Here is a 14150-nt window from a genome sequence, read left to right as displayed (position 1 = left end):
CTCTCCGTGCAGTGCAGGGGGACAGAAGGGTCCACTGCGAGCCGTCCCCTGCTCTGGACGCTTCACACAGTATCGTCTCCAATCCTCATTTGTCCCCATTTCACAGATGAGGAAAATGAAGCCCAGAGAGGTCAAAGCACCTGCCCAAGATCACACAGCAAGTGGAAGGTAGGCCTGCAGACCTACTGCCTGGCAGCCTCCACCCCACCCCAGCAGGGCTGCTGCCCGTCCCCAGCCTGCCCCTGTCCCCTCCCCAGCCAGGGTCCTGGACGCTGTCCATCGGCGATATTACAGCCACTTCAGGAAAGACAGTAGATTGTATAGTTACCCATAGCAGGGCAGAGCCCCAAACTATACAACCTACTACCTCACCCCAAAGGGCCGTCAGTCGTGGTGCAGGGACGGACTCCGTGGCTTCCAGAGGCGCCTCCTGGAGGCGGGCCGGGGCGCTGCGGGGAATGGGGGCCGGGGGCGGGGGGACGGGCCGGCCGGGTGCTATGGGCAGGGCCCCTGGGACTATAGACGCCCCAGAGCAGCCACGCAGAGGGGGCACACGGGAGAAACCCACCAACCCGAGGGAAAGAGAGAGAGGGGAAAGAGACGGAGGGAGGGAGGGGACAGGAGTGGCCATAATGTTCCCAAGGGACATCTGCACTGGTGACACTGGAAGGAAGGCCATCATTTGTTGGAACGCATGTCACACAGGTCTGTAAGTGACCCCCCGGCCGCCCACCCTCCCCCTCTCCGCTGCCCCAAGACACCTGCTCCCTCCGCCCACTGGACAGGCGGGGACGCCCTCCCCATGGGCTCTGGTCAGTCTGGTCTTGCCGTCCCACCTCGGGAGAGGCCCCAGGATGCTGTTCTTCCTTTCAGACAAGGAAGCTGGCTCCCCTGGGGAGGGCAGCTGGGGCAGAGCTGGAGGCCCTGGAGGGCTCTGCACTCCGTGCCCGAGGGCACAGTCAGCCTGGATCAGCGTCACCACGGCCACCGCCTTCCTGGGGGCCCCTGAGGCGAGTGCTACTGTCAACCCATCTTAGACGTGAGCACAGCGGGGCACGGAGAGGTAACATCACCTTCGCGGGGTCACACAGCCGACAGGTGGCAGGGCGGAGGTTAGAACATTCTGCTTTCCGCTTGGGGAATGGCACGAGCGCTCTGAGCTCTCCAACCCCCAGACCGCCTTCTACACCCTCCCCTCCCGCAGGCAGGCCGCCTCCTCTGGGCAGGCCTCAGGCTGGGCTGGGCTGTGCGGTCCTCACATTCCTCGTGAAGCTAAGCGCACTGACCCCGCTCCGCAGTGAGCAAACAGGCTGAGATTAGTGGGCTGGGGGGGGGGTCCCTGGCCCCCTGACAGGCTGGGGGGGTTTGCTCTTGGGCTCTGCTGGGCTTGGCCTTGCCCTGGCCTGCAGAGGGAGGTCTCACGCGCAGCCCCATATGCAGGGGCAGCTCCCACTCCTTGGACGGGGCCTGGGCGTCCTGGAGGCCACCCGACCCTGTGGGGTGACTGGCTGCCATGAGCCTCCTGTTGCTGGGGAGAAAAGAGGCTAAGGACCTGGCTCCCAGCCCAGGGCCCCCCCTGAATGTCTCAGAGGACTCTGGGGGAGGGGACCTAAGCACGGCCCCCGGGCTTTAGACTTAGCCGCTGAGACCCCAATGCCCTCAGGCTGTAGGGAACCCCTGATGGTGACTGCTGGCCCCCTGCAGGCCAAGGGCGACACGAGGCAGGGGAGCCCAGCAGGCGGACCTGGCTGCAAAACCAGGCTGGTCTCCTCGCTTGTGTCCCTGGGCACATCTTACGCCCTTGCGGGCCTGGACGTCCTCACGGAGACGTGGGGTCAGTGCGGGAGCTGCCCCTCGGGGCGTCTGGGTAGCACCAGGCCGCCCTTAGCCGGAGCTGGAATCCACGTGTGTGGGACTAGGCAGACTCCGACACCCCCTGCCGTCCCCTAGGCCCGGGCTTCAGCTCCTGAGCCTGCAGGGCTAACTCCAGGAGGGTTCCGGTTCCAGCCCCAGCCGGGAGGCAGACTGCACACCGCGCCAGCCCATGTGCTGGGACCCCAGGGGCGGGGCGACAAAGGGAGACACACATCCTGGTCCACCCTGGCTGTCCCCACAAGCACCCCCTCCCGCGGCCTCCAGCCCGGCCTGGAAGAAGCCCACATGACTTGGTTTCCTCCATTTGGCCTTTGTTCCTGCTCAGGCTGGACCCACCTTGCGGCATCTCGGGGCGATGACAGGTGGCCTGGGTGCGTTAGGGCTGCACTCGAGGGCTGGTTCCCCGCTGGTCAGAGAGAAGGGGCTGCCTCCAGGACTGCTGGCCCCAAAGGGCCCTCGAGGCAAGGTGAGCCCAAGGGCAGCAGGTGCACCGGGCGAAGAGTCCCAGGGACAGGCGAGTCCTTGCGGTGTCGAGCGGGACTGGGCTGAGCGCTCCTCTTCCATCCAGACTCCCTGCAACAGACCACGGCTCCTTCAGGCCACGTCCGGGCACGGGGGAGGCCAGAGAGAACCGTGAAAGGTGACGGGGTCACGAGCGCAGCACGGGCGCCGTGGGCCTCAGCGGAGGGAGTACGCTGCAGAGCCGCAGGAAGAGGAGCGGTGCGGCTGCGGGGGGGCGGGTACTCCCTGGGCAAAGGTGTGGCGGCGGGACCACTAGATCCCCATCTAAGGGCCCCCACGCCTGATGGCAGGACCTGCAGGTGCACGGGAGGGACACAGCTCTGACCACGTCCCTCCTCGAGCGAGGACAGCAGGAGGGGGAGCAGGGGTGCCGGAGGCCATCCTGCGAGGCACCCGGGTGCGCACCCACACGGAGGCTGGGGCGGCAGGCCTGTGTCCTGTGGGATGACAGGGCGAGAGCTCCCACGGGCTCAGGCTGGGCCGGCCAGCGCGGGTCGGGCGGAGGGGGGGCCCTGCGGGGTGAAGCCCACCCGGGCCCAGAGCCCTGCCCTAACACGCACGTGCTGTGAGGAAGGCCCACCACGGACAGAAGCTTCTTGACCTGTTCAGGATTCAGGAAAAGAGTAACAGGCATCAGGTTTGGGAGAGAGGCAGCCACGCCAGAGCTCGGACCACTGCTCCGGGCCTCCTCCCCGGACGCCCCCTGCCAGCCCGCGCATCCGCATCCCTGAGCAGCCTCTCGCCAGGGACACACTCCCTGCAAGGGCCCGGAGAGGGGCCTCCGTGGCCACCCTGAGCTGGACAATTCTGGCTCAAAGACCACTGAGACCCAGGCCTTATCTCTGAATGGTCAGGGCTACTGACATTCCTGGGCTGGGCGGCGAGCGCCATGCCAGGCTCGCACAGATGCCCTGGGGCCTGAAGTCGGTGGGACCCAAGAGGGAGGAGCTGAGGTCCCCGCTTTACAGAGGAGGCTCTGGCCAGGCTGAGGCTCCTGCCCTGTGGCAGGCGAGGCCTGAGATCCTCCCGAGAGCAGAAATCCTGAGGAAGGGGCTCCCGAGACCCGCCCTGAGGCCTCAGCCAGGGCTTGCTTGACGGCTCACCATCCCACCTGGCTCTGGCCCATTCCAGCCGGATGACCGGGCAGGACTGGCATGAGGGAGGGGAGCCAGCCACACATGTCCTCCAAGGAAAGGACACAGATATGAGACAAGCACACGGTCAGACCGCCGACCACCTGGAGGGCACGGAAGCTGAGCCCGAGAGGCTGCCCTCAGAGCCAGATCCCCCAGGCCCGTACCTCTGCTTCTTCCCACCCAGTCCCTGCCCAGCCCCGGTTCCCCTACGCCAGCCTCCCGGAGCAGAAAAATGCCCAGTGCAGGCCGCCTCTGACCCTCCCCGGCCCATCTGTCTTTGTTTGTCCTCTGCTGGGGCGCCCGCCCCCAGCTGTTCTAGCTGCGTGCCCACGAGGGCCCTGTCTCCTGTCCGTGTGGGCCTCTCCGGAAGCCGAGAGAGGCCCCCCAGGGGAATCCCAGCTCTGCCCCAGCTCTGGGGCCAGCTGTCCTCTCGGGGGCCCCAGGCCTCCTGTCTGGAAGAGCCAGCCCTGTGGCAGGTGGCGGGGCAGGGGGGGAGAGGTGCCCGGCAGCCGTGATGGCATTCTTCTCTCCCAAGATCTGCTGGGCCTCCCTGCCCCACAGTCCCAGGGGTCACCATGGGCCTCGGCCTGGGGGGACGGCCAGACTCCTGAGACAGACCAGAGGGACCCTTCCCAGTCGGCCCGGATGAGGCCTGGCAGCGGGGGGCCGGCAACGCACCATGAAAGGGGCTCCCCGAGCAGGGCTGCTGGGCAGTGAGCAATCAGCGGTCACCCCACCAGCCGCCAGCTGCCAGCACCAGCCCACCCGGTCCCGCGGCGTCTGCCTGTGGGCAGGGTGTTGGGCAGGGCCGGGTGGGAGGAGCCAGGCCAGCCAGGGACAGGTGTGTGGGAGGCCTTCGTGGGCAGGTGGCCCTTTCAGGGCTGGGCGGATGTCTGGAGCGAGTGAGGCAGACAGACAGTGTCACCCCGCAGTCACCTCGGGCTTGGCTCGGGGCCACCGAGAGCCGGGAACCCCCCCATGGCCACCCGCCCCCCCGCGCCGCCCCGATTAGGTTTCTCCCCATAAAGCGGCCAGTGTTTCTGCTCGGCAAGCCGTGCCAACAATGGAGTCTGGGAAAAAGACGCGGGGGTGGCATCCGGGGGCCCGGGTGGGGGTGGGTCTCCCTGCAAACATGGCCCATCGAGTTAAGGAGATGGCAGTCTGATCGACCTGGGCCGGGGCAGGGGGCCGTGTGCCCACCATGGCCGGGAATTGGGGAAGCCGGCCAGACCCGCACCTCGGCCACACCACTTCTGGGACGCCAAACTCAGCATTCAAGGCAAATATTTTAAAGCAAAATTCTTAAAAATGAATGTAAAAACGTCCATGATATACAAACATCCACCCTGCAGACAGAACGGACCCGGCTTACTGACTTCTCCTTTTGCCTCAGGCTCCGGCAGCCCAGGGAGTGCACGGCCCAGGGGCCTCACCGCCCCCAAGAGCACACCCTGGAGACGGAGCGGCAAAACCGGGTCTGGAATCCAAATTTCCCTGACGCTAGGCTCTTTCCACAGCCCCGCGTCCCTCTGGGCGGCACAAGCCTCGCAGGTGGGGAAGAGGCACCTCCAGACAGGAACCCCCGCCCCAGCCCCATGGGTCTGCACAGACCCCAGCCCTCCTTCCGTCTCTGGGCGCCGGAGCGTTCTCTTGTTCGCACCCTCCCTGTCCAGCAGCCCCCGCCCCCCAGGATGGGCACCTCGGAAGCCTGCGTCCTGCTCCAGCTCCCTGCCTTCCTGTGCCCAGAGACCTGCAGGCGGACATGGTGCAGGCAGCCGGCACTCAGCGGAGGCTGGACGGTCAACGCCACGGACGTGGGAGTTTGGAGGCCCACAAAAGTAACACTTGGCAGCCCTTGGGAAGCCAGGGGGCAGGCGCTGGGCAAGGGGGGCTGGCCGGCTCTGCAGACACACTGCATCCACAGGGGCCACTGGCACGGGGAGGAGGGGCCAGCTGGCTCTGAGGTCCACCAGGTCATGGTTCTGAGCCCCGCTCTGGCTCCAGGCAGTGATGAGCCTTGGGCAAGTCAGCACCTCTGGCCTCAGCTGCCCGCTCTGGCTAGTGGGACAAGGATGCCAGGGCCTTCCGGAAGAGGGTCAAGGGGCCTCTGTGCCCGGAGAGAGGGTGTCAGTGGGGAGAGCGGGTCTTCACCACTCCAGGGTTTGCTTGGACTCCAAAGGCAGAAGCAAGGACGCAGAGCCCTCTCTGATCCTGTGGGTGTCTCCAGGCGGTGTTAGTCTTTGGGCAACAGTGTTAACCTCAAAGGCGCACATTTGTCTGAAAGGTTCTCCGTTCAAGCTACGGTCCGGGTCACAAGGTGAGGAGCAGGAGTAAGGGAGGGGACCGGATGCACACCTATCATTAAAAATGCCCAGCACGAAAGCCCACCCCGCGGCAGCCCCAGCTGGGACAGTCCCCTCCGAGACAGTCATTCTGCTGTGGGGCTCTGTGTTCCCCCAAGAGGTACTGGGTCTGGCCTGGCGCGTGGCCACCATCCTGTCCCACAGGCTTTCCCCAGAGGAAGCCAGGGCATGAGTAAACCTCATTTCATGGTGACGGAATGTTCTCTCTGGGAACCGCAAGGAGAGAGCTTCTGGGAAGGGCCTTGGGGCAGCGTCCAGCAACCCTCCCAGCCTGAAGGGCTTGGCTGGGCCACAGGTGTCTGGGGAAGGCCTCATGCAGCTCCCGAGGCCCTACCCTGCCACACACGCGCTATATCTGGGTGTCTGTCCCTTGACAGTGCGGGACTGACCCTCAGCCATGCAGAGAACACAGGTCGGGCCGGGCCCCCAGGTCGGCCTGGCATTACTCCACGCTGCCTGAGAAACAGCGTCAGCCCCTTTAAAATGCACTCGCCTCAAATGCCACGCCCCGCTTCTGTACAAGGACATTTCCATGCAGTTCCTCTAGGAGGTACGCTGCCCTTTGAGGACCTCATGGCTGGACACTGCGGGCAGGCGCTGATGCCCGGCAGGCTGGCTGCTCCCGTCCACCTGCCAAGGCCGGTGTGGCACGGTGGCCCACAGCGAACGGCCCGGCGCTGGCTCCAGAGACATTGGCGTCTCCTCCGTGTGGCTCCCCAGGCCCCACGGCCGAGAATCCCCGGATGCCGAGCAGCCTGCTTCTTGCGTGACCGTGTCCCCCCATAATGTGCTACCCCTGCTCCGCTGGGCACTGTCCGAGCCGTGGGCTTGTTAACGCTGAGCACAGAGCAAGAGGCACAGAAGGAGGCCCCCGATGCCCGGTTGCTCCCAGCTCCGGAAAGATGCTCTTCAGGGTAGCCAAGATCTAGGGGATGTGGGTCCCACAGAAGACAGGACCGTGTAGGGCCTGGGCTGGGCCGGATCGGGCTCAGCCCAGCTTTGTGTGATGAAGAATCTCAGCTGGCTCAGGCGCCATGGGAAGCCCGGCTGCAGAGCGGCACCCTAGTCTTTTGGCACAGACCTCACCTCCTCCAGGAAGCCCCCTGTCCCAGCTTCCTGAGGACAGCCAGGACCTGCGTCCAGACCGGAAACCTGACCGACCACCAGGAGCCCAGGGCCCAGCCCAGGGCCCAGCCAGGGAGCCCAGAGGCTCCCCAGGCAGGTGAGGGTGTGGGGTGGTGAGTGGAGAGCTGAGCGTGCTGCTCCTCTCCCCAGCGTGGCCTAGAAAAGACCCGGCCCTGTCATGGCGAGTCTGGGGAGCCCACCCCCACCCACTCGGGCGAGCGTCATTTCTAGAACCGTCCATGCCGGCCCCGTGGCTGCCAAGGACTCCCTCCAGGAGCATGGCTTTAATTATAGCTCTTCTGGGCTCTGCTTCGCAGCATCTCCGTCTGCTCGTCAGGGAAGTCTGGGGGGCGGCGAGGGGGCCGGCCGGCTGGGTGAAGGGCCGGGGTTCCTGGACGGCCTTGCCAAGACGTGCGCTGGTGCCAAGCCCAGGGCAGCCGCGGCCAAGGCCGGGCTGGGGCGGGGGCTGGTGCTGGGCTCCGTCCAGGCCACTCGGGGCAGGCGGGCGGGCAGTGGTCTCCCTCCCTCCTCCCCTGCCGGGCCACCCGCTCGCCTGCCTGCCTCATACACAAAATGGCGGAGGGCTGCAGCGGCCATTTTGTGCAGCCCCAGGAAGACAAAGGCAGCCGGCCGCCGGGGGCAGGAAGGAGGAATGTCCACTCTGGAAGCGTGGCCGCCTGTCCTGTGTGGAGGCCCAGGAGGGCCTGGCCAGAGAGAGGGGGGCAGGCGGTGCCCTCTCTGGAACCTTCTTCCTCCTGCCCGGGCCCCCGGCCACCCTGAGCTGCCAGAGGCGCCCTCACCCCTTCGAGGGGCTCTGGGTGGTCCTGGGGACGAGCCCTTGCCCAGGGCAGTGGCACGGATGCCCTCCCACCTTACAGAGGGGGCGGCCCAGCTCGAGGAGGTGACATGGAGAGGCAGGGGTGAACATATAGGCTCCTGGCCTCCCAGGCCCGGGCTCCTTCTGGATGAAAATCTTCCTCTGCCCCAGACCCTCAAAGGCTGCTCTTTGCTTGCCCGGCGTGGGGCGGCCTCTGACCAGATGGCCCGAGGGCTGCCCTGCATTCCAGGGACATCCCGGCCCACCCCACCCGGGGTCCAGGCTGGCAGCTTCACCCTGCCCACTGCCGGCGGGTACAGGGACAGGCCATGACAGGGCAGCGCCAGGGCGACACCAGCAAGACCAGCTCCGTGGATGCCTGGCCGCGTCCCCCCCACCGAGCTCCTGCAGCACCTGCCTCATGGGGGCCCCAAGCCGGCCACAGCTCACACCCCGAGGCTCCTGAGCTGCGTCTGTCTGGTGACAGCCCACCCCCTTGTTTGTGGCCCTCTGGGGGCACACGGAGCTGCCCCGGCAGACGCCTGCTGGACCGAGAGCCTCTGTGGAGCAGAGCCTACTAGGCAGCGGGTACACCCCAAGAGCTCTCATCTTTCTGACTCTGCCCTGCCCGTGGGGTCTCCCTATCTTTACCAGGTCTCACGCAGAACCCCAAACGTATGGCAGAGACAAGCAGGACTACTCTGGGGGCCACGGGGCCAACCCCAGGCCCCCCTCCCTGTCGGCGCAGAGTGAAAACCTAAGACCAGCAGACCGAGGCCCAGGGGGTCGCCGTGCCATGGCTCCGACTGAGGCCGGCGGGGGGCCCTCAAAGGGCACTGGGACGGGGAGACGCGGCTGACGCAGCGGGGCAGAGCCCGGGCCCTGTGCTCTGATGGGGACAGGCTGATCCAGAGCCAGGGGCCGGGCCTGGGTCAAGAACCAGGGGAGTGGGATTGGGAGGGAAGCCCCATGCCTCTCCTACAGGGTGGGTGCTGCCATGGCGGCGGTGTGGAGGGCAGGGGCCATGGTCCCCGTTGCTTGTGCGACCACAGTTGTCCTGACAACTTGCCGAGCGTGAACAAGGTGCTGTCTTCACGGAGGACACAGAGGACCTCTCCCAAGAGCCCCCATTCAAATCCCCATTTGCCCAATGTTGCTGCCAACGTGTGCGCCACCAGCTGGGCACATGCGCCCCGTCGGAAACGGGGCAAACGCCAACACCCCACCCCGGCCACATGCCAGGCACGAACCTGAGCCGTCGCAGCGAGTGCCCCGTCCGCCCCCGTTACAGCCTGATCCGCAGAGGAGGAAGGAGCACAGAGAGGCCAAGGTGCTTGCCCACACTCACACAGCCAAGACAGGCGTCCTCCTCCTCCCCTGTGTTTTAGGCACGGGTGAACAGAAACCCATAGACGTCTCCATATACCGAGCCAGGTCACGCCGCTGCTAAGGAGGACCAGACCCTTCTGTACTAGGCGACCCCAGGAAGCCCCACGTCTGAGACACTCACTTTCTCTTCCACAAGGTGACAGCAGGGGTGTTCTGGCTTCCCAGTCCTCCAAGGCCGGCCAGGCTCGGTGGGTATGGTGTTCTTGGAGAAGAGCAGCTCAGGGGCAGCCGTGCTGGGGCAGGGACCTCCGGCTGCTGAGCAGAGTGTGAGCCTGTGCTTTCCCACCACAGCTGGCCTGTTGGCCGTCCAGCTCCGTAACAACTGGGCAACAAGGCCTCCAACCAGGGAGATGTCTGAGGCCAAGCACCCCACCGAGCCCAGACCGGGGAGCCCGGAGAGCAGCCCCGGGCATTCCCAGCTGCACTGGGTCTGGGAGCCGCTTGCTTTCACTCCAGTGGGAAGAACCCTCTAGCTCACCCTGGGCACCACTGCACGGAGGGCCTGGGCTGGAGGCCCTGTCCCCAGCTTCCTGCCCGCAACCCGGGGAGACTGTCTCTTAGGAGTCCGTAGCCTGAGCCCTCAGCGAGGCCACACGGCCCTGGAATCCAGAAGCGGTTCTACGTCTGAGCCGGCTGGGGCCAGGCCCCTGCTCTGCTGCTGCTGGTTGCTTGGTGGTCTCTGGGGCTGGCCCCTGGACCTCCCCGAGCCTCTGCCCCCCCACGGCACCCACCCAGCAGGGCTGTCAGCAACAGCGATGGCTCTTATGGGAGGGGCGTCCAGCTCAGGGCCTGGCACGGTAACGGGACCCAAATCGAAAGTGGCTTTGTCCGATGCAGCTCACAGGGCAGGCTCTCCTTGCAACCCATCCCCAGAAGGTTTTCTCGTCACATCTCTCCTCACGCTTCAGGGTTAACCATCCCCAGCCAGAGCGCTGCTCAGAACCGAGAAGTAAGCACTGAAGGAAGCCCGTCATTCTGCATTTTGTCAATATTTGTACTGGGACCAGAAGATCAAATGCGAGGTATTTTTAAGGCCCTAATTTCTACCTGGGTAAACAAAGGCTATCTGGACATTTAGCGTTAGAATAAATTTCTGCGCCTCCTCGGCCGTGGGCACCAGACACGGGCCGGCCCTGGAGCAGGCAGACGTGGTTCCTCAGCACGGTTCTGCCCTGCGGTGCCAGGCCCGTCAGCACCAACTTCTGAAGAACAGGGCAGCCCGTGTGTCCGCAGGAGCCCAGGGTGCCGGGCCAGGGCAGGGCCAAGCCCCTTCAGGGAACAAGCCACCGCTGGGTGCTGAGCGGAGGTGCGCGGCTCCCGCCCGTACCGGGTGTGGGGGAGGCACCAGGGGCTCGGTGCGGGGGAAGGCACTAGACACGGAGGGAGCCTCCCGTGCCCAGACTTCTCCCCATGCTGGGCCAAGTCTGGGCAGACTTCAGGGAGAACAATACTGAGTCAGTTCAAAAACAAATCCCGCCAACCGAGTCACTGTCCCCCATAAACCTTCGGCACCTCCCAGCTCAGCATCCTAACGGGGGCTCTTGGACCGCAGGTGAGGCCAGAGTTGAGCTCCTCCCAGCCCCCAGCCTCCGTTTCTGGCAGAACAGAATGGAGATGATGAGCCCCACCTTGCTGGTAGTCCTGGGCTGCAGGAGGGCGTGTGCGCACGCAAGAGGGGTGGCCCTCCCCGCTGGCCCTGAGCATGTCCTCACCCCTGCCCCGACGGCTGTATGGTCATCCTGGTGACTACTCAGGCTCAGGATGAGCATAGAATAAGCACCGACTGCATGCACTGGCCTGCGTGCATTCCGTCTACTGCACAGTGTGGGGGAATACGGGTCCTGCCCTGAGAGAGCCCACTCCCCCAGGCCTGTGCTTCTCCACCCAGGTCATTCCCCACATGTCCTGGGTCTCAGCTGCTGTGCATGGGTCCCGCCGCCCTGGCCCAGGAGCCCTTCTGGCCTCCCAGGTGGGCTGGCCCTGCCTCCTTGGACCTCCGCCTGTGTTCCTGGGGACCCACCCTTGTGGCTCCCTGCATGTGTCTGTCAGGGCTTGGGGTCCCAGGACCCAGGTACACGTTCTGGTGACCGAGCCTGCATGAGGAACGTACCTCTGAGGACGTGGGTTTCATGGGGACCCCGGAGGCTACCACAGCTGCCAGTGGGACGCTGGGGGATTTCACAGCGGATGCCCAGGAAAGCACCTGGACTAGATGGCCTTGGGCAGAGCCCAGCAGGCCCTGGGGACATCTGGGACCAGCTGCACCTTCAGGCCCCGTTTCCCCAGCGACAGCTCCCCACAGCTTCCCGTCGCTCTGCTCTGTGTCTCCTCTCTCCCCGTGCCCTGCCCTGCTTTCTCTCTGCCTGCACTCTGTTCGTCCCCTTCCTCTGTTATCCCCCTCCAGGTCCCCCTTCCCCTCTGCCCCACGTCCTCTGGGGGCCTCCCCCCCTCCCCACCCACGTTCCGCCCGCCACGGGCACCGGCTGGCGCACGCTCTGCGCGCAGACACAAAAGCCCTGGGGGCAGGGTCTGCAGAGTCTTGCGGGCAAGCTGGACCTGTAAACACACGGGCCCCAGATGGCAGAGGGTTCCTGAGCCCAGACACAACAGCCTGGGGTCCTCTCCACATGGACCTGGGAGGCAGGCCTGCCCCTGGCCATGGCAACAGCGGGGGAGGGGGGTGGCGCCCGTCTGGCCCACACGGCCCCGCGGACTCCCCAGGAGGCCAGACTCAGCCAAGTGGGCCCTACAGCCTGCCCTGTGGGCCGGCTCTCAGGGGAGGAGCAGGGTGTGGGCAAGGGGTGCTCTGGGCATGACCGGCTCCCGCCAGGGCCACAGGGTGGCTGGGCTAGGGAGTGGCGGGCCGAGGACCTTCTCACCTGCTGAGCCCCTGAGCTCTGCCCACTCCACAGACACTTCGGACCGTCCCCAGCAGCTGGCCCAAGCCCTCCCACCACGGACCCCCGAGACAGATGGCTCCTTGCAGAAGGAGCTTCACTCAACTTCTGTGCGGAAGGGAGCCAGAAAGATGGGCCCGAGTCCAGCTTCCTGGGGCAAGAGACCTGGGCAAGCCCCTGACTTCTGGCAGACCTTGGTCCCTCGGGCACAGAAAGAGGCCGGTGGCAGGTCAGGGCTGAGGCAGGAGCAGACCCAGCTGAGCCCGCCCGGCTCCTCAGTCCTCCACAAGCCGTGCGTGTGCGTGTGTGTGCGTGTCCCACTTCAGACAGGCCCAGACCAGGGTGATACCTGGGGGGAGGGGGGAGCCCTGACTTTCAAGGTTCAAAACGCGGCACTGACCTGAGGGAGGCAGAGTTGCAGGGGTCACCTGCAGAACGAGGAGGCAGGAAGAAGGCGAGTCCTGGAAGGAGAGAGATGCTGCGTAAGTCTCGGGAAGGAGAGCCCAGGTACGCAGGTGTGCGGGCCCCGACCCGCGTCTACCTCAGCCCCGGCCCACCTGCCCTGACAGCCTGGGAGGCCACCTCAAGCACCGCAAGGGCCTTGATGCTGCCGCATCGGTGTGACTTTGTGTCCCAAACCCTGGGAATGACTCCCCGATCCTCGGGGGCACCCGTCTCCAGGGGGCAGCGGCCGGGGCAGGTACACCTGCAGGTTCGTGACCCCGGGGCCAGAGAGACGCACGTTCAAAATCGGACTCAGCAAGGCCTGACGGCTTGGCTGGGGCCCCTCGCTGCCTCTCTCCACTGCGGTTTGAAGGGTTGGGGAGAATCAGATGACTCAGTGCAGGAAGGGTTCAGCAGGATGAGAGGAACACGGCTGTGCTGAGCGTCAGGGAGTGCCCACCCCCCACCCTCGCCCAGGGCTTCGGGGCGTCCCGTCAGCGCGGCCAACGGTATGCCCCGAGTGCCACTTCCTGCAAGGGACAGCCTTTCCTCTTTGCTTTGGCCGCGAGGAAGCTCAGAGCTGAATTTACAAGTCATTACCAGCAACCAGAGACTTCTACGTGATGTGGCTTCTTTTAGGCCTACCTTCGATTCTGCCTTTGCCCTAATTTCCTATTTATTTTTATCTTTCTGCATTGTCTGTGTTGCTCTAAGCTTTAATATCAATATAAACATACGTATTTTTTATGTTTACGTTTATTTATTTACACGGCAAGACATACATGTAACATATAACCCCTTAGTTCCCGCTCTGCCCGAATGATCAGTGGCAGCTGCGTGTGGAGGCTTCATCTTTCCCAGTAGTGGGTTAGGACTGATCCCAAGCCAGACAGCCCCCCGCCCATTTCTTGGCCAGAAGAGGCTCCCTGTTCTGCTCTTATTGGTACCTGGAGGGGGGAATGCGTAGGAAGAGGTCTGGACACCCCTTTTGCAAATGAGAAACAGAATCCCAGGGAGAGGCCATGGCCTCCCCAAGACCACACAGCAGTGAAAGCCACGTAGTTGTGGGACCCAGGAGGTTTGATCTGGGTCTTGTGGCTCAGTCCCCTGCCATGGCGTGGCCATTCCCATGAGCCCTCAGGGTAGTGGCTGTCCCCAGGCCGACTTGGGTATGGAGGCGCTGTCCCGGGACACTGACAGAGAGCCTCGGGCTCTGGAATAGAACCAGGCCAGACCTCTGGCAGGCCCCCCACAGCACCTGCCGTGGGCAGGTAGGCTCCCTGTCCTGCGGCTGTGCAAACAGACCCAGACCACCACACAGAGCTGCTCGGATCCGGAGGTCGGGGTGGAGACCTCTCCCCACTTGGCTGTCTCCCCAGGGCCGTGAAACTAACCCATGGCCACAGCAGGCCTGGGTTCCTGGGGGGCGGAAGCCCTCCTGTCTGCCTCAGAGACGCTGCCGACAAGGCCCCTGGCCGCACCAGGTCCCGCTCTGCCTCGACCTACCGTCTCATCTCGCATATTAGCACCAGCACACATAAAACCTGAATTAACGGGTGTAGGGAACTAGACCCCGCTGAGC

At 64.9% G+C, this 14150-nt stretch overlaps 1 protein-coding gene across 1 annotated transcript in view; it reads right to left on the bottom strand.

The window, feature by feature from the left end:
* Window positions 1-743: 743 nt before the first annotated feature.
* Window positions 744-14150, bottom strand: part of LOC116640116 (translation initiation factor IF-2-like) — a 39381-nt gene continuing 25974 nt past the window's right edge. The window contains exons 3-4 of the mRNA XM_032416921.1: window positions 12525-12585; window positions 744-2448 (exon numbers count right to left, since the gene is read on the bottom strand). Of these exons, the coding sequence (XP_032272812.1) occupies window positions 2286-2448; window positions 12525-12585 (224 nt within the window). The 3' untranslated portion in view covers window positions 744-2285. The remainder of the gene's footprint in view (window positions 2449-12524; window positions 12586-14150) is intronic.

Source organism: Phoca vitulina, unplaced genomic scaffold, assembly GCF_004348235.1.
Source record: "Phoca vitulina isolate PV1807 unplaced genomic scaffold, GSC_HSeal_1.0 scaffold19, whole genome shotgun sequence".
Taxonomy (NCBI): Eukaryota; Metazoa; Chordata; class Mammalia; order Carnivora; family Phocidae; genus Phoca; species Phoca vitulina.
Note: the sequence above shows the minus strand (reverse complement) of the source record. Positions and strands in the feature narration are given on the sequence as shown.